General features: G+C 32.2%; 1 protein-coding gene and 1 long non-coding RNA gene across 4 annotated transcripts; both read right to left on the bottom strand.

Annotated features, from left to right (window-relative positions):
• Positions 1–11,116: 11,116 nt before the first annotated feature.
• LOC18055543 (enhanced ethylene response protein 5) lies at positions 11,117–15,255 on the bottom strand. Of its 3 annotated transcripts, XM_006451390.2 has the most exons (13): positions 14,823–15,255; positions 14,641–14,734; positions 14,325–14,414; positions 14,151–14,216; positions 13,986–14,075; positions 13,840–13,896; positions 12,901–12,962; positions 12,355–12,442; positions 12,071–12,147; positions 11,863–11,937; positions 11,674–11,779; positions 11,393–11,559; positions 11,117–11,306 (listed from the first exon to the last, which is right to left on the bottom strand). In XM_006451390.2, exons 1-12 carry the CDS (start codon positions 15,125–15,127, stop codon positions 11,428–11,430), a joined length of 1,242 nt encoding a protein of 413 aa, XP_006451453.1. In that variant the 5' UTR covers positions 15,128–15,255; the 3' UTR covers positions 11,117–11,306; positions 11,393–11,427. The 3 variants fall into 3 exon arrangements, with proteins under 3 accessions (XP_006451453.1, XP_006451454.1, XP_006451452.1); XM_006451391.2 differs by having other exon boundaries at positions 11,117–11,559; XM_006451389.2 differs by lacking the exon at positions 11,117–11,306 and having other exon boundaries at positions 11,503–11,592.
• A 4,004-nt stretch (positions 15,256–19,259) lies between these two features.
• LOC112101574 lies at positions 19,260–19,633 on the bottom strand. Its single transcript, XR_002907606.1, has 3 exons — positions 19,595–19,633; positions 19,438–19,502; positions 19,260–19,350 (listed from the first exon to the last, which is right to left on the bottom strand). It is a non-coding gene; the product is annotated as an uncharacterized LOC112101574 (long non-coding RNA).
• Between the last annotated feature and the right edge of the window lie 472 nt (positions 19,634–20,105).

Raw genomic sequence — 20,105 nt, 5'->3', positions numbered from 1 at the left:
TGTCAGTAAGTTGTGACCCATTCTTTTATCCCTAATGATTAACATACTCATTTGGAATATTAAGGGATAATAAGGCCTCTATTATGATTTGTACAAGAGGATTAGTGGGATGCCCTTACGGCCTTTGCTGATGGTTATAATTGCCCTTGGATTGTCAGTGAGGATTTTAATGTTGTGCAGTCTTTTTTCTAAAATCTTTGATGGGTATGCCCAACTTCAAGGTACTATTAATGCTTTTAGTTTAGCTTGTTAGACTGTAGTTTGGAGAATGTTGGTTTGTTGGCATTCCATTCACATGGATTAGGGGTGGCAAAATGAATAAACAAATTAAATTCGAATCGAATCATAAATGAATTGGGTCAAAATTCTATGGATTCAGATTCAATTCATTTATTAAATGAATTGAAATTTTAGGATTTAGATTCGATTAATTTATTAAACGAATATTCGGTTCGATTCATTTAATTCGTTTAATAGGATTGATAAACGAATTAAATCGAATTTGGATTCGTTTATTATTCGTTTATCCTTTACGAATCCATAACGAATCAAATCAAATTAGGATTCGTTTACAATTCGTTTAGAAAAATATAATTAATAAACAAAATTAAGCAAACCATAACAAAATACAAATAACTCAAACCATATTATACAGTCATCCAAATACCAAATTACAAATCCCTAATAATACAAATAACAATAATTCAAATTCAAATTATAAAGCAAGGTAATTTCTTTAATTCTCTTCATTTGTCTTTGTCACCTTGAAAACAAAAATCCTACACCAAAAAGTAAATAAAATGTTATTAACATGCTGCAATATTGATAATAGTCATTGTAAAATTTCAAAATATCAAACATATAGCAAATTTGCAGTATTTTTAAGGACATAATAATTAAACAAGATAAAAAATTTACCTATCACACTCACACACTGTCATTTGGATCATTGGCACCCTCTACAGATGGAGCACAATTAGTGCTCCTATTCATAATTATTTTTTAAAATTTTTAACAGTGAAGAATATGAGTAAGAAATGAAAAAGCTAGCAAATATATTAATTGAAGAATAAAAGATCATATATATAAATAAATATGCATATATATTAAAATTAATTAATTATTTATTTTTTAAAAAACTTTTTAACAGTGATATAATTGAAGAATATGATATAAGAAAGAAATGAGAAAGCCAGCACTGATGGTTACAATTGAATTAGTACCCGGCCTGTGTTTGTATTTTTTAAAGATTATGCAACTCTAAAATTAGTAATCATGTATGGTTTACAAGATATATTTCATTTATTATTTTTATTTTTCTCATTCCCTAATCAATAGATTCTCAAAAGACAAACCCAAATCAGGATGAATAAAAGACAAACTCAGGCCAATATGTAGCACTTGCTGGATGCGAAAATTAAAAAAAAAAAAAAGGGATTTGGAGCTTACTGTGCAGGTGTGATTAATGCGAGATGGTGACTGCCATCAGTTGAGAAATTTTGAAGAAATTATTGAGATGGTTGTCGGTGATTTACTCACGGCTAGTTGCTAAGAGATGGAAATGAAGGGAAAGAGATGGCAAAACATAGCAGTGACTGGTGATTTACTCACGGCTGAGTTGCTAAGAGATGAGGGGAAAGAGAGTGTGAAGTGTAAAATTAGGGTTGGTTGCCCTACTTGTTACTTAACTTTATGTGTTATACTTAAAATTACAATATTAACCTTCAAATTTTAAAAGTTTTTAAATAAATTCAAGGACAAAAAAGTAATTTAATTAAACGAATAATAAACGAATTTTAAACGAATCGACTTGTATTCGATTCGTTTATGATCCATTTATCAAACGAATCCTAAACGAATAAATGAATCAAAATCTTCAAACCCGTATTCGATTCGTTTAATCAGCGAATCGAGTTGAATTCACCCATTTATTAAACAAATCAATTTTTTCAAACTCAAACCTAATTAATTCGCATCGAATCAAATCGAATAAACGAATCCTGACCTATATTGCCACTCCTAACTTGGACTAATGGGAACACTTAGAGGTGTTTTGATAAGGTGATTGGTAATGTTCATTGGTTTGCTTTTTTCTCTACTTCTTGGGTTATTCACCTAAATCGCATTATTTTATACCACTCTCCTACGTTATTATCTTGTGACAGGGATGCAGTTTAAGGGCCATCCAAATTTAAGTTCTTACATGTTTGGCTTTAGCATCCTGCTTTTGTTGATTTTGTGCGACAATCTTGGGCTACCTGGGTGTATGACACTAAGATGAGAGCTTTTTAGCATTTGTTTGTTCGGTTGAAGCTTTACTTGAAAGCTTGGAATAAAGAGATGTCTGTCAACTCTTTTCATCAAGTTAAACAGGTTGAGGAGGTTGTGGCTTAGAATGAGAGGCAATGCGACCTTTCTAGTAATGCTGAGGATATGGCTCTTTTTTCTGGAGTTAGGGATTGGCTACAGCATGCTTTAGTTTCTGAAGAGGTTTTTTTTTTAGATAGCAGTCCAGTGTTCACTGGGTCCAAGAAAGGGATGCTAATACCCTTTTTTTTTTTTTATGTGATGATACATAAAATAACTAGTATTTTTTTCCTTATCATAGGATAAAAGAACATGGTATTGGTATCCCCGTTCTATACCCAGCAAATGTTGGACTGCTGTCTCAAAAAAACCCCCCACAAAGCAAAGCATGATGTAGCCAGGCCCTAGCTTTAAAAAAATAGCCCCATTTTTAGCGAAACCAGAAAGGTTGTACTACATTTTCTTCCAAGCCATATCCTCCTTAGCCTTCTTAACCCAATGAAAAAGCTGTCAAACACATCTTTATCATAAGATTTTAACCAAATCTTCAACCAAACAAGCTTCTACTGAAAGCTTTCATCCCAATGCCAAACATCAAGGCAACCCAAAACTGTTGCACAACATCAACAAAAACAGGATGCTAAAGCCAAACATATAAGAACTTAAACTTGGACGGTCCTCATGTTGTATCCCTATCATAAGATAATAATATAAGGGAGTGGTTTGAAGCAGTGCTATTTAGGTGGGTAACTCGAAAAGTAGAGAAAAAAAGTAGACTAATGAGCATTACTAACCACCCTATCAAGATGTTTCAAAGTTTGCCCATTAATCCAAGTGAATGGACTACCAACAAAACCAAAATACTTTAAATTGCAGTTTAGCAAAGCTATAGAACCAATGGGAAGGATTATAAAAGTTGAAAGTTACATGAATTTGTGGCCAATTTACCCAAATTTCAAACTACTTAAACTTCTTTACCATGACTATAAAACCCATGAGAAGGATAAAAAAGTTACAAGTTGCATGAATTTGTGGTCAATTTAGTAATATTTCAAACTACTTTAACTCCTTTATCATGGCTATTGACACCATGTAAAGAATAAAAAAAATTGAAAATTGCATGAATTTTTTTTATCAATTTAATCAAATTCCAAACTACTTCAACTTTTTTACCACGACCATAAAACTAATGGGAAAGATAAAAAAGTTGAAAGTTGCATATATTTGTGGCCAATTTAGTAAAATTTCAAACTACTTTAATTCTTTTCCCATTATTATGAAACCCCTGAGAAGGATAAAAAAAGTTAAAAATTACATGAATTTGCGGCCGGTTTACTCAAAATCAAAAGTACTTCAACCTCTTTACCACAGTTATGAAACCATTGAGAAGGATTAAAAAATGTTGAAAGTTGTATGAATTTGTGACTAATTTAGTAAAATTCCAAATAACTTCAACTTCAACTTCTTTACCATGGCTATGAAACCCATGAGAAGGATAAAAAAAGTTGAAAGTTGCATGAATTTGTAGCCAATATACCAAATTCCAAACTACTTCAACTTAAGGATAAAAAATGTTAAAAGTTATATGAATTTATGGTCAATTTAGTCAAATTCCAAACTACTTCATCTTCTTCACTATGGCTATAAAATTTATGGGAAGGATAAAAAATGTTCAAAGTTGTATGAATTTGTGGCCAATTTAATAAAATCCTAAATGACGCCAATATCTTTACCACGGCTATTGAACCCCATGGAAAAGATAAAAAAATTGAAAGTTGCATGGATTTGTGGGCAATTTAGTAAAATTCCAAACTACTTCAACTTCTTTACCACAACTATGCATGAGAAGGATAAAAAAAGTTGAAAGTTGCTTGAACTTGTGGTCAATTTACTCAAATTTCAAAATATTTCAACTCTTCACCAAGGCTATGAAACCCATGGGAAAGTTCAAAAAAGTTGAAAGTTTCTTAAATTTATGTGAAATTTAGTAAAATTCCAAAAAAGTTGAAAGTGGCTTGAATTTATGTGCAGTTAGTAAAATTTCAAAATACTTCAACTTCTTTATTATGGTTATGAAACTCATCGAAAGGATCAAAAAATTGAAAGTTATATGAATTTGTGGCCAATTTAGTTAAATTCCAGACTACTTAAACTTCTTTACCATAACTATTAAAACCTATGGGAAGGATTAAAAACAAGATGAAAATTGCAAGAATTTAAGGCCAATTTAGTTTTATTCTAAACTGCTTGAATTTTTTATCATGGTTATAAAACCCATGGGAAGGATTAAAAAAGGACAAAAATTGTATGAATTTCTAGCCAATTTAGTAAAATTCCAAACTAATATAACTTCTTTCCCATGACTGTGAAACCCATGGGATGGATAAAAAAAATTGAAAATTGCATAATTTTGTGACCAATTTATTCAAATTACAACCTACTTCAACTCCTTTACCACGGCTATGAAACCTATGGGAAGGATAAAAAAAGTTGAAAGTTGAATGAATTTGTGACCAATTTACTCAAATTCTAAACAAATTCAATTTCTTTACTACGGCTATGAAACCCTTTAGAAGTATAAAAAAAATTGAAAGTTGCACGAATTTATGGCCAATCCAAAATACTTCAACGTCTTTACCATAGCTATTGAAATCCATGGGAAGGATAAAAAAAGTTGAAAGTTGCATGAATTTGTAACCAATTAAGTAAAATTCCAAAGTACTTCAAATCTTACTCGAGGTACGAGGCCAATGAGAAGGATAATAAAGTTGAAAGCCACATACATTTGTGGCAATTTAATAAAATTTCAAACTACTTTAACTTCTTTACCAAGACTCTGAACCCATGGAAAGATTAAAAAAAATTAAGTTGCATGAATTTGTGGCCAATCTACTCAAATTCCAAACTTACGCATCTACTTTATTGAAGCTATGAAACTTGTGAAAAGGATAAAAAAAAGTCAAAAGTTGTATGAATTTGTGGTTAATTTAGTAAAATTTTAAATTACTTCAACATCTTTACCATAACTATTTAAACCCATGGGAAGGATAAAAAAGTTGAAAACTTACATAGATTTGAGGTCAATTTACTCATATTCAAACTACTTAAACTTTTTTAACATGCTATCAAACTCATGGGAAGGATCAAAGTTGTTAAAAGTTGCATTACTTGGTGGTCAAATTCCAAATTACTCTAACTTCTTCACCATGGCTATTGAAACCCGTTGGAAAGATTAAAAAAAGAAAAAGTTGAAGGTTGCATGAATTTGTGGCCAATTTTGTAAAATTTCAAGTTACTTCAACATGTTTACCATGGCTATTGGAACCCATGCGAAGGAAAAAAAGAATTGAAAGTTGCAAAAATTGTTACCTAATTTAGTAAAACTTCAAACTACTTCTACATCCTTACCACAACTATTGAAACCCATGGGAAGGATAAAAAAATTGAAAGTCGCATGAATTTGTGGCCAACTTTGTAATAGTTTAAATTACCTCAATTTCTTTACTATAGCTGTGAGACCTATGGAAGGATAAAAAAAATTGAAAGTTGTATTAATTTGTGGCCTATTTACTATGATCCCAAACTACTTCAACTTCTTTATCACGGCTATGAAACCTATAGAAGGATCAAAAAAGTTGAAAGTTACATGAATTTGTGGCCAATTTATTAAAATTACAAATTAGTTCAACTCTTTTATCACTGACTATGAAGCTCATGTGAAGGATAAAACAAATTGAAAGTTACAAGCATTCGTGGTTAATTCAATAAAATTTTAAACTACTATAACTTCTTTTCTTGGGCTATTTAAACACATAAAAAGGATAAAAAAAAATGAAAGATGCATGAATTTGTTGCCAATTTAGTAAAATTCAAAGTTACTTCAACTTTGTTATTACGATCATGAAATCCATGAAAACGATAAAAAAAATTAAAAGTTGCATGAATTTGTGGCGAATTTAATAAAATTCTAAATTATGTCAACTTCTTTACCACGGCTATTGAAAACCATAAAGGATAAATAAAATTAAAAGTTGCATCAATTTGCGGTCAATTTTGCAAAATTTCAAACTATTTCAACTTCTTTGCCATGGCTTGAAAACCTATGGGAAGGATAAAAAAAAGTTGAAATTTGAATGAATTTATGGCCAATTTACCCAAAATTCCAAATTGTTATGGCTAAGAACTCATAGAAAAGATTAAAAAAATTTGGAAGTCATATGAATTTGTGGCCAATTTAGTAAAACATCAAATCAATTCAATATATATATCACGGCTATTGAAATCCATGGGAAGGATAAAAAAAGTCAAAAATTTGGTTACTCAAATTCAAACTACATCAACTTTTTTACCATGGCTCTGAAATCCATGAGAAGGATCACAATTGTTGAAAGTTGCATGAATTTGAGGCCAATTTACTAAATTTCTAAACTACCTCAACTTCTTTACCACAATTATAAAACTCATGGGAAGGATCAAAAAAATTAAAAGTTGTATTAATTTGTAGCCAATTTAATAAAATTCCAAATTACTTCAACTCATTTTCCACCACTATGAAACCCATGAGAATGATTGAAAAAAGTTCAGAATTGCATGAATTTGTGGCCTATTTACTCAAATTTCAAACTACTTCAACTTCTTTACCATGACTCCAAAGCCCATGCAAATGATTAAAAAAGTTGAAAGTTGTATGAATTTGTGGTCGATTTACTTATGTTTCAAATTATTTCAACTTCCTTATCATACTTATGAAACTTATGCGAAGGACTAAAAAGGTTGGAAGTTCCAAGAATTTGTGGCCAATTTAATAGAACTACAATCTAGTTTAACTTCTTTATTGCAACTATGAAATCGATGTGAAGGATACTTCAAGTTCTTATATGGAAATGAAACCTATGGAAAAACTACTTCAACTTCTTTAATACGACCATGAAACCTATGGAAATGATGAAAAAAGTTGAATGTTGCATGAATTTATAGACAATTTAGTAAAAATCCAAACTGCTTGAACCACTTTACCATGAAAGTCTAGCTATGCAACCTCAAAAGAGGGGTGAATTAGAAAATTAAAAAAATCTACTAAAATCACAATACAATTTAAATTGCTTCTTTAAGAAATATGAATAACAACAAATTTAACAAAGCATAAATTTAAAAAGAAGTAAGGGAGAGGAAAACAAACACACGAATTTTTACGTGGTTCGGCAAACTCACTTACATCCACGCCTCTAAGCAAACCATGGTTGATGATTTTCCTATTCAAACCTCCCAAGACTTCAAGTTCTTATAATTAACTTCCAATGTGTCAATAAATCTTTACAAGTGGTGATTCACTCACACACACCTTTCCCTATACTTACACTCACAAATTTAAAAATGAATTTCAAGATTACAATAAATACTTTCTTTTAAAGTGAATATACAAATGATAACTCTATGTATATAAATTAGCAAAATGAAAGCTCAAGGTAGTGTTGTATGAACTGATTTTTTGCTTGGAAAAACTTTAGATTTGATTTTTTTTGAGTTTTTATAAATTAAACAATCAAACTAGACATTATTGACTTTCCGGGGACTTACCGAATCGCTGCTAGAATGAGGCAGTTAGTCACCATGTTGTTGAGGCAAGTTAATGTTACAAAATCAAATTTGAAATTTTTGCCCAAGCAATTCGCCGCTAGATTTAGCTGGCTAGTCACTATGTTTTTGGACCCTAGGCGGTTATCGGCTACAAAGTAAGCGGTTAGCCGCTATTGTTCCAAAATTTATACTTCTGTCTCAAAACTTTTAGAAATTATACTATAGTCCACAATGTTTAAGACTTTTGCAAATTGATCTATCTCCAAAATTTAAAACAACACTTTATTGGTATCAAAGTTTTCAAAACCTTTCATTTTAGTCCATTATTTTGAAAATAATCAATTTCATAAACTCACTTGTCTTATAATTATAAAGTCTTTAGTTTATGAAAAACGATGATTTATTAACCAAAATCTTGAGCTTTTAAAATGACAAATCATGCAAATATTAAATCATACTAACATTACAAGAATTATAGCAATGGAGATCACTTTCAGCTAGTACTCTTAATATTCGTCCTTGATCGTGTCGTTGTCCACTGCGTGTCTCGAGCTTGATATCGCTTGAATAAATTTTGTCCTTCAGGAACTAGTGAGATTGTGAAATATACATTTACCATTTTACATTTACGTGGTTTGTTATCATCAAAATTACGGTTCGTATAGCCCTTTAGGCTAGGGTTGGCAAATTAAGGGTTTGGGCTGGGCTGGGCTTGGACTTTTACTTTTTTTTTTAAAATTATTGTAAACTTAAAATGAGTTAATAATAATCATGTTGTTATAATCAACAATAAATTAAAGAAAATTAATATTTCAAAATAAAATAATAAATAAAGAAAATAAAGTAAATACAAGTTTAAAGATTTTATTTTTTAATACTGAATTCTCTAATTAAAGCACTCTCTTAACTAATTAACATTTAAAAGAGAGTTTAATATTATAATTTTAAGTTTTTTATTCATTATTGATAATAAATTAGGAATTTAAACTTACTTTTTTTCATTATTTTTCAATTTTGAATTTATTATTCTAATTATAAATTTATTTTTTTTAAATAGAGGGGCCTTTTTTTTTCTTAAGCATTTGTCCAGGCCCTCATGTGGGAAGCTCGGCACAAAGCCCATGTGAATGGACCGGGCCAGGTCAGGCTATTTTGCCATCCCTACTTTAGGCTAACATACCATGGCTATGAAACCCATTTGAAGAATCAAAACAATTGAAAATTGCAAGAATTTGTAGCCAAAAGTAAAATTCCAAACTACTTCAACTACTTTAAGACAGCTATAAAACCCATGGGAAGGATAAAAAAAGTTGAAAGTTGCATAAATTTAAGAAGAATTTAGTAAAATTCCAAAGTGCTTCAACTTCTTTACTATGGTTATACGGGAAGGATGAAAAAAATTGAAAGTTGCACAAATTTGGAGCCAATTTAGTAAAATCTCATACTACTTTAACTTCTTTACTTCGGCCATTGAAAACCATAGAAAGTCTAAAAAATGTTGAAAATTGCATGAATTTGTGGCCAATTTACTCAAGTTCCAGACTACTTTAATTTTTTTATCATGGCCATGAAAACAACGAGAAATATTTAAAATGTTGAAAGTTGCATGCACTTGTGTCCAATTTACTCAAATTTTAAAATACTTCAATTTCTATAACAGCTGGAAAATCCATGGGAAGGATAAAAAAAGTTGAAAGTTGCATGAATTTGGGACCATTTTAGTCAAATTCCGAACTACAACTTCTTTACTATAGCTATGAAACTTATGGGAAGGATAAAAATAATTGAAAGTTGCATGAATTTGTGCCCTGCTTAATAAAATTCCGAACTACTTCAACTTCTTTACCACAGTTATAAACCCATAGGAAGGATAAAAAATTAAAAGTTGCATGAATTTTTTGCTAATTTAGTAGAATCCTAAACTACTTCAACTTCTTTACCTTGGCTATTGAAACTTTTTGGAAAGATGAAAAAAAGTTAAAAATACATGAATTCCGAACTAGCTAAACTTCTCTACATCGGCTATTAAAACCCATAGGAAGGATCAAAAAATTGAAAGTTGCATGAATTTGTGGCCAATTTAGTCAATTTCTAAGCTACTTTAACTTCTTTACCACGGCCATAAAACCCATGGGAATGATAAAAAAAAGTGAAAATTACATGAATTTGTGGCCAATTTAATCAAATTCCAAACCACTTCAACTTCTTCATCATCGCTATAAAACCCATAGGAAGAATAAAATAAAGTTAAATGTTACATGAATTTGTGACCAATTTAATCAAATCCCAAACTAATTCAACTTTTTTACCATAGCTATGAAATCCATAGGAAGTTGCATGAATTTGTGGCTAATTTACTCAAATTTTAAACTACTTCAATTTCTTTACCATAACTCGAAAATCCATGGGAAGAATAAAAAGAAAATGAAAGTTGCATGAATTTGAGCCCAATTTAATCAAATTCCAATCTACTTCAATTTCTTTATCACAGCTATGAAACTCATGGAAAGGATATAAAAAGTTGAAAGTTGCATGAATTTGTGGCCAATTTACTCAAATTTGAAATCACTTGAACTTCTTTACCACAGCTACAAAATCCATGGGAATGATTAAAAAAGTTGAATGTTGCATGAATTTGGGGACAATTTACAGCAACTTCTTTACCGTATCTGTGAAATCCGTAGAAATGACCAAAAAAGTTGAAAGTTGTATGAATTTATGGCTAATTTACTCAAGTTCTACACTGCTTCAACGTCTTTATCACGGCTATGAAATTCATGAGAAATATTTAAAAAGTTAAAAATTACATAAATTTATGACTAATTTACTCAAGTTTCATATGTTGTTTAGCACGATGATGAAATTCATGGGAAGGATAAAAAAAACTTCAAGTTCCATGAATTTGTAGCCAATTTAGATAAATCTTAAACTAGTTCAACTTTTTCACCACAGCTATGAAACCTAGTGAAGGATAATAAATTTAAAAGTTGCTTAAATTTGTGGCTAATTAAAAAAAAATTGAACTTCTTCAACTGTTTTACCATGGCCGTGAAACCCAAAGTTTTTGATTAGTTATTGTTTACCTCAACCTCAAGTTTACCATGTGTTGGAATTTTGGCAATGGAGAATTAATTTAGCCAAAAATTATAAAGCAAACTGCAATGAACTCCTTCAAGCAATCTGGAATTCGCATATCTCAAATGCGCCTCAGTTTGTTTCATCTTCGGAGAAATTTTTTACTGTTTAATGACGTAATAGTCGATAAATACGAGTTTGGGCAACCAAAGATCAAATGAGAATTAAAATTACAAAAAAAGGAAAAAAAAAAAAAGGGCGCAAACGTGATTACAATCAAGAAGTTCGCGGAAAAATGCAAAAAGTTTACTTGATGAATACAACAATTTTGTGTACTGCAATTACATCTGCACAGAAATTGTACATCTACGTCAGAATTCCAGAACTATGGAGACTAAAATGAACTGAACCAGCATGACTGTTTCTAAATAACCTGATCACCATTTCACCATCTCCAACAAAGCATCTTCATGAATTAACGGGCTTCCCATTTAATTTGGGAAAAGGATCCTGCTTGCTCAAGACAACAACCTTACTCTTGTGCGCGAAGTACCCTTTCACAAGATTCTTGTGTATTAATATGGCTACTATACATTCCACCTACTCATCCAAAGAGAAGGCTAATTTGATCAACTGATCATGCAAAACCATCAGCCAGAAAGAGAGTCCAATAAATGCAAGAAACTGAAAAGATATGGGAGAGAAGATAAGTACCTCGTCAACATCCATGTCCATCTCAAGCCATTTCAGTGCCTTCACAATTACATCCAACTTCATCTGATGAGCTTTGCTTGGGTCTTTTTGTTTTTGGATAATGTAACTGCAGAATGAATGTGCAATAAATAAAACTAAATATATCAAGTACAATTAAATGTAAATTTTACTAAAAGATATGGAACTTACATTTTCTTGAACAATCTTTGATAAACTTGGAGCTCGAGTTTCTCCAGCACAAGATATACACCTGATCTTAAGAACCTTTTGAAGGGGGGGAAAAATTCATTATTCTGATTACAACTGGGAGAAGGTGATTCCAACTTCACCTCAGAAAAATTAAAATTTTATGGACAATTGTAAACTACCCAAAGTAAAATAAATAAATAAAACATACTGGTCTTCATGCTCCTCGAGGGCATGTCGGAGAAGCCGGAGATCACCCCTTCTTAGAGCTTGCACGATGTTACTGTACTGTGAAAGAACACTGCATATTATATAAGGATGGTAGAAGAAGACCGTAGCCCACTCTCAATTTAGTTTTTACTATTATTTGCTTCCATTAATTTTCTGAAGCTCAAATGCCAATACAAGAACCAACATGGACCACGACGCTAAATATCTCAAATCTAATTCCCACCACAGAACAAGAAAATAAACAATTCATTAAGCAGGCCTTACCTCAACTAGGTTATACTTCTCCAACAGCCAGTCTTTAGGTAAAATGCCTATTGAAAGCTTCACAGGTATCAAATATTTTAATATCATCCTATCCACAGAAGAAAAGCAACACGGCAGAGATAAGAGATCATTATAAGATGCTTTACAACATCAGAAACCACAGAATTTGACATCAGAAGGTTTAAGGTGGGAAAACAAGTCCACAGAAATAAGTTTTTAAGTGTATATACAATACTTCAGAAGTCAATACTCCTCAAACATGTCAGGCAAATAATAAAACTCACAACCAAGAAGCAAAAAATTATTTTATCCGGGAAGAATCAAATAAAACAAGAGAACAATTCAGGAATGCCATTCTCAGCGCCCAATTAGAGATACCATGGATATATGTGCTAATAATATAAACATCAGCTGAACCATATACAATACAGCCAGAGTAATAAATAGATACTGTTGAGTACACCTATAATTGTAGAAACAGAAACATCTAAAGTCTTTCTACCATGTGGATGCAAAACATACACAATAAGCACAGCTGAAACAGACCTTATATTAGCTTCACTCTGAGGGTTGCAATTTATTAAGGCATACGATAACTTTTGATCAGCCTGCATGATATAAAAGTAGACTAAATAAATAATAAACTGATTAAGAAACTCAACATTGATTCAATTCAATTCACTAATTAAACGAATCGAATCTGGGTTTGAAGATATTGATTTATTTATTCATTTGGGATTCGTTTAATAAATGGGTCATAAATGAATCGAATACGATCCATTCGTTTAAAATCGTTCATTATCCATTTAATTAAACTACTTATTTGTCCTTAAATATGTATGAAAAAATTTTAATGTTTAAAGGCTAATATAGTAATTATAAATTATAATAAGACTGTATTTTGTAGAATATTGAATTATGGTCTTTTTATATTTTATTTTGCTTAATTTTTGTTTATTAATTATATTTCTATAAATAAATTCAAATTCAATTCAATTCATTTTGGATTCGATATAGGATAAATGAATAGTAAACGAATCCAAATTCGACTCGTTTATTAATTCCGCTAAATGAATTAAACGAATCGAACCAAAAATCGTTTAATAAGCAAACTGAATTCGAATCCTAAGATTTCAATTCATTTAATAAACGAATCAAATCCGAACAGCAGAGTTTTGACCCAATTTGTTTACGATTTGATTCAAATACGATTCGTATATTCGTTTTCCACCCCTAGTTGAAATTCATGTTAAATGTAACCAGTGAGGCCGTAAAGCCATACTGAAACATATTTTTTGCCCACTGAAAGATGACAACATGAAATCAAGTAAAACACTGCAAAAAGATCAAACATTAGGCATGCACTGAAATGCTCACCCCGTACGTCAAGGCTCAAACTGGTAAATCCAAACCCAGACCTTAGACTTTAGATATTTGTCTGATAAAGAAAGTATCAATTACTGAAAAGGAACTTAATTTACTTACAGCAGGAAAATTTTCATTGAAAACTTCCAATCGGCCAGTATAATACATGTAAGTAACCTGCAGTATGTGACAGAAAAATACTAATACTCTGAGGATCAATTTCGCAAAAGGAGAAAAAAAATGTCATCAACAAGCTCAAATTATACCTTATCCCTTTTAGGGAATTCCTCAAAATCAAAAATACGCGCAGTTTCTATACTCCGTATTACACTACGGCAAAGATGAACCGTACCAAGCTGTAGAGTAATAATATATGTTAAGTAACATAATCTGGCTTGAAAAAATAGATTGAAAACAAGTCAAAATTGCACCTTGAAGTAGATCTTGAACAACTGGCACGTCAAATATAATGCTCCAACACGTTTTGAGCCTTTTCCCTATAATTGAACAAATTCTTACAAAGATTTAGCAAAGGCGACTATACCAACTGAAAGTAAAATTTTGCTTTACTTAATGTGAATAGGTCTATAGAGAAACAAACATACGGCAAGAACACCGAAGACTTTCATGAGAAAAGAGCCAGCTGCCTTTAATTTCTCCGGGGATTTTCCATTAGAAGCCAACTCTCTATCGGCCTACAAAAATAATTATTTACAACAGTGTCAGGCTAGAGTTGCCAACTACTATCCCAAGATTTGAGTCCCAAGTGCCACATGCCACTCGTATATTAGATGATAAAATTTCCCAACTCTTTAAATTACTTATTGTATAGAATAGATGAATGCTATACTAGTTGGGAAGTATAACAGCATGACTCATTGACAAAATAATAGCACTGAAAATGATAAAAAAAAGGAGTACCCTCTCAGCAAGAACCCTAATTTCATAAGCAATAACATACAATGCTTCCAAAGCCCAAGCGGATTCCCAATTCCGAAACTCCTGAATGAAAGCACTGCAATAACATACAATTGTTCGGAATTAATGGCGAAATCATTGCATTATGTGTCTGATTTAAACTTAGTAACAGAGAGCATAGTTACTTGGCGGATTTTTCAAAGGCGAGATAGGCATCGACCAAGTTTCCTGTGCGATAGTGCTGAAGAGAGCGAAAGAGAGGGACTGTGATATCTGCAAAGGGGGAGTAGTTGTCGGACTGCTTGATCAGCCTATTGGCGTCTTGAAAGACGTTAAGGGAGTCGGCGAGGGAGAGGAGAGACGGCGAGTTGGAGGAGAAAGAAAGGAGTTGCTTCAGGGAAACTACGTCTTGTGATGAAACGGCGTCGGAGAAGCGGTTTAGGTAATCTGTTATCCTTCGGTGCGCTTCTCCCATGCTCATGTACGCCATTGAGTTTTGAGAGGGAAGCTGGGAGGCCACTTATGAATCGAAAATATCAGACTCAGAGTCGATCGATGCATAAACCACCACCGACACGAAGCAAAGAGAGAATTTGAGAACCGACTTCGTTTCCTGCGTAATAATAATAATTATCAGCAAAATCAATTAGAGACTGAACTCTCATATTGATTTTCCTTAAAAGTTTTATTAAAAAATACTAAAAAAACAAAAAATGATTTTGAAAAGTAAACTGGGAAAATGAGTAGGTTTTTAAAATTTGATTTTGAAAATTAATTTTATATTAAATATAATTTTATATATTTTGTTAGATCAGCACCAATATTCAGCCCACAGTTAGCACCACAATAAGCACCAAACGGTGCGTTTTAGGTGCATTATAAAAGGTTACTGTTTGAACACACAAACACAATACACGCGCAGTAGATCTCACGCAATACCGTCACTCTCCCTCTCATTCACACCAAATCCACTCCTCACTCAGGCTAGATATCTCAGCAGCTAATTCTCCAATGCCATTTTCTGTTCTACTCGTGGACTCTCCCTCACGGTGTGAAATCTGTTGGCTCTCTCTCACGGTGTCTCATTCTCTTGGCTGTGTGAGGAATTGAGTTGCATCAGTGTGATGTGTTCTCTTCTGCTTAGTAATTCTTTCATCTTCACCAACACCAACAAAAGAAACCACAACAAAATCCCACAATTCAACAAGCTAGTTGTTTTTACCACTGCGTCACCATCTGCGACATAAAGCTTGGACTTGAAAGAGAACCCTCGTAGTCTACAAGCGCAGAGGTTCGTTGACAGAATCAAAGCATCACCCTTGAAAGAGAGAATCGATATATTCAATAGCATTAAAAAGGATGGGACAAATTAGAGTGTGTCTGACTTCAACAACTTGCTCATGGCTTTGGTAATGTTAAACGAGCAAGACACTGCCGTGAAATTTTTCTCTAATCATCTTATGGGTTAGCGCCAAATTCTTGGACATTTTCGATTATGATTAGATGTTATTGCAATAAAAATGATTTCTTTAAGGCCAAAAAGGTTATTGATTGCATGTTTGATAATGGGTATCATCCAAATGTTACAACTTTTACTATTCTTGTAAATTCATTGTGCAAAAGTGGGAAGAGTGGAGGAGGCATATGAAATGTTGATGAATGTTAAGAATGATGGCTTGAAGCCTGATGTTTATACATCTACCGCTGTTATGGATGGGTTTTGCAAAGTGGGTAGGTCAAATGAGGCAATGGAATTGCTTAATGAGGCTATTGAGAGGGGAGTGACTCCAAATGTGGCCACTTTGATCCAATTACTTCAACGACTTGAAATGGGTCATATTCCTCGGACGATCACCTTTAACAATGTGATTCAAGCGCTTTGTGGTGTAGGAAAGATTGACAAGGCATTGTTGCTCTTATTTCTCATGTATGAGCATGGTAAAATTCCAAGCAGAACATCACATGACATGCTGATTAAAAAACTAGACCAACAGTCTTAGGAAACCACAACCGTAGGAAAAACTTGTTCTACAAATATATTTATCTGATTGGAAAATGAGTTACTAGTTATCGTATTATAGAAATTCTTTTACACTGATAAGTGGTAATGATATTACTGGAATTTCAGCTTATATTACAGGGAAATTCGTAACACTAGTAGATTAATTGAAACTCTTGCTCAACTGAGTTCTGAACTAAGCCTATTCGATAAAGAAGAATTATATCGACTAATATTTCTACATGTATGTAAATGGAACTAACTACTGCATAGAGCCAAGGTTTGAAACCCCTTAACTATCTCAGGCTCATGTACATTTCTGGCATCAATGAAGATACAACAGGCTACCATTACAGCAAAATTATACCAAAAATTTTGCCGATGAAAGAGATCTCCATAAGCTAGCCTATGCACGAGTCATGTATAGCCCAATTCTTGTGTACACCAATATTTCATCACCTATATTGACAAATAATGGTACATTCACCACAGCACCAGTGTCTAGAGTCGCTGGTTTTGATCCCCCTGCCACAAGAATTTTATTTCTCAAACAAGTTCAAGAAGAATTTGGACATTAAATGAAATTGCACCACAGAAAAGGCATACACAAGAACATAATTATTTAGGATTTGGATTATGACAAAATAATCTGGATTGGTATTTTACCAAAACTATAATGGCATAAAACAAGCTCCAGTTACAGTGATCATGGTGCTATCTCCAACACAAGGCCATCTCAATCAGCTCCTAAAACTATTGATAATGCAATTACAAATCAAACATGTCTAAGCTAATTTGCCCATCAATCCAAGTGCAATTAAAAATCAATATAAACTACCTCACTTGCTCACAATATCAGCTGACTTTTCAAAAATTCATAATCAACTCACGGAAATTTGGCATTACCTCTACAAATCAACTACGACAGATAACGACCACTGAAGCTAAGAGAGCAAAGGTGAAGCAAGCCGAGAGATGCAATCGACAGTGAGAACAGAGGGGGAATCGACGGCGAGAGAACAGAGAGGACAGAGAAGAGAGAGAGAGCAGATGGAGAAACCCACGGCTAGAGACCCACGTCGAGAGACCCACTGCGAGAGAAAGCGAGAGGACAGAGAACAAAGAGAGACCCATGGCAAGAGAAAGCAAGAAGATGAGCAGATTTCAATGAGAGCAGAGAGAGCAGATGGAGAAACGGCGAGTCGCGCGTGAGAAGATCTGTTGCGCATGTGTTGTGGTGCGTATGTGTGGGTCATGTGAGTTGGGTCCTTTTATATTGCACCCAAAACATACCGTTCGGTGCTTATTGTGGTGCTTATTGTAGGAAGAGTCTCATTTTCCTTTGTTAGATAGAGTCTTCCGTGCATGAGTCTTTAATTTATTATTAAAATTTACTTTAATTAATTATTAAATTATATGATTTAATATAAAAAAATAAAAGCATTTGCACGTGAGGATAATTATTTCATATGTATTACAAAAATTTAAAATTATTCTTATTAATTAAAAAATAAAATCATTAACTTTAAAGAAATTTTTATTATTACTAAATTATATTGCGATTATAAAAACCTTAACAATATAAAATATTTATCTTAGTTATTAATTATTATATATACACAATAAAAACCATTATATATATATGTGTAAATAAATTTTATTCAACATTATGTTAAATTCATTTACTATATCTTACAATAGTTTAATAGTTAAATTTACTGAATCTATATGACTACATTTTGAAATTCATAATGTTTGCAAGAATAAATTTTATTAAACGTTTAATTAATACTCATCGCAGTTGATTATTTATTCAACATATCTAGCGATAATTATTTTAAAAAATACAGCATTATCAAACTAGCTATTTATTTTGAATGAGACAAGAGCAATATGTGTACATAAATACTTTTGACAGCCTACAATTACATTATATAATATGGGTTAATTTCAAATTATCTCTATCGTGAAATGATAATTTTTAAATTACTACCATTTCTTCTGAAAATATTATGTTGCCCCTAAAATTGTTATCTCTTTGTTACTTATAATAGCCAAAAGAATAAAATAGTATTTATACATTTTTTTAAAGTCAATTAACCCAAAAAAAAAAAGATCAAACTTCGATATAGGCTAATTTTTATAGGCCCAGATCTATTTAAATTTTTCAAAACACGCATAAATAGTTTACATATTTGTAGTACCCACCAAAATTCTTTTAACAACTTTTCATTTTGTACCCATGAATATCAAAACCCTTGGTTGCGCGAGGCCAAGGCAGTGAACCCCTTGGCCGTGCAAGGCAGCTAAACCCTTGGTCACACGCAGCCATGAAAATCCAACCATGACTGCATGTGCCCAAGGTAGGGATGGCAATGGGGAGGGGAGGGGAGGGGACCAATCTCCCCATACCCATCCCCGATATTTTGTTATGTCCCCGTCCCCTCCCCGTCCCCGTCAGAATTACTTAAGTGAATCCACATCCCCTCCCCGAATACTAACAGGGGATCCCCGAGGGTCCCCGGTCCCCGAATAATTAATAGTCTAATACATTTTTTTTTTCGATTTTAAATTAATCATATTAAAATAAAAAATTCAGATAAAAATAAAGTTCAAAATATATCTTGCATTAATATTGATCCATTTCAAAGTCACATTCAAAAATATAAATTATTAAAATAATTATCTTTGTCAATGACTCAATCTTCATAATCCTACAATAAAAAGAAAAAAAATTATTTTTATATCGACAATAAAATAAATGTAGATACTTAATTAATATTTTTAATAAAACTATTTACCTCCTGCTCCTCCAGTTCTTCCTCGAGAAATGTGGCAAATTGAGAGCTAACCTCAGATTTCAAACCTAAAACAATGAAAATGATATAAGTAACGTAACTTATAAGCGCAAATATTAATAACTGTATAATATAATTACAATGTAAAATAAACTCATACTGCTATTGTAAGCTCGTAACCAACTTTGACAGCATATTAAGGCCTCCAATGTGCTTGGATGAAGTTTGTTACGGTGTGAGCTCACAACTCTACCACCGGTGCTAAAAGCTGATTCAGAAGCAACTGTTGTAATTGGAATTGCCAAAATATCTCTAGCAATTCGAGCTAATGTAGGATACGAATTAGGATTAGAACTGTTGTAAATTATAATTAGGCAGCTCTCTCCTATATCATTGTGGTTTGGATTAAAAATTTAAGACTTTAATTAGTTAATTAAGTTTAAAAGTTTAATAATATAACTATTTTAATATTTATTATTTTTAACAATATTTATAATTTTTTTATTTATTTATTAGTAATTTTAAAAATAAAAATAAAATTAAAAATTAAAATGGGGAAATGGGTAGGGGATGGGGATTCCACCTCATCCCCGTCCCCTCCCCGAATAAAAAATTGGGTAAAAAATTTTCCCCGTCCCCTCCCCGAATAAAAAATTGGGTATAAAATTATC

The sequence above is a fragment of the Citrus clementina genome, unplaced genomic scaffold, assembly GCF_000493195.1.
Source record: "Citrus clementina cultivar Clemenules unplaced genomic scaffold, Citrus_clementina_v1.0 scaffold_1, whole genome shotgun sequence".
Classification (NCBI taxonomy): Eukaryota; Viridiplantae; Streptophyta; class Magnoliopsida; order Sapindales; family Rutaceae; genus Citrus; species Citrus x clementina.
Note: the sequence above shows the minus strand (reverse complement) of the source record. Positions and strands in the feature narration are given on the sequence as shown.

Bases quoted from the DNA above. Each gene is read 5' to 3' on its own strand.
- LOC18055543 (XM_006451391.2), bottom strand. From the start codon at position 15,127: ATGGCGTACATGAGCATGGGAGAAGCGCACCGAAGGATAACAGATTAC. The intron at 13,897-13,985 runs GTATAATTTGAG...CACATACTGCAG, and splicing joins AATTCCCTAAAAGGGATAAG to GTTACTTACATGTATTATAC. The intron at 11,938-12,070 runs GTATGTTTTATT...CCCCTTCAAAAG, and splicing joins CTCGAGGAGCATGAAGACCA to GTTCTTAAGATCAGGTGTAT.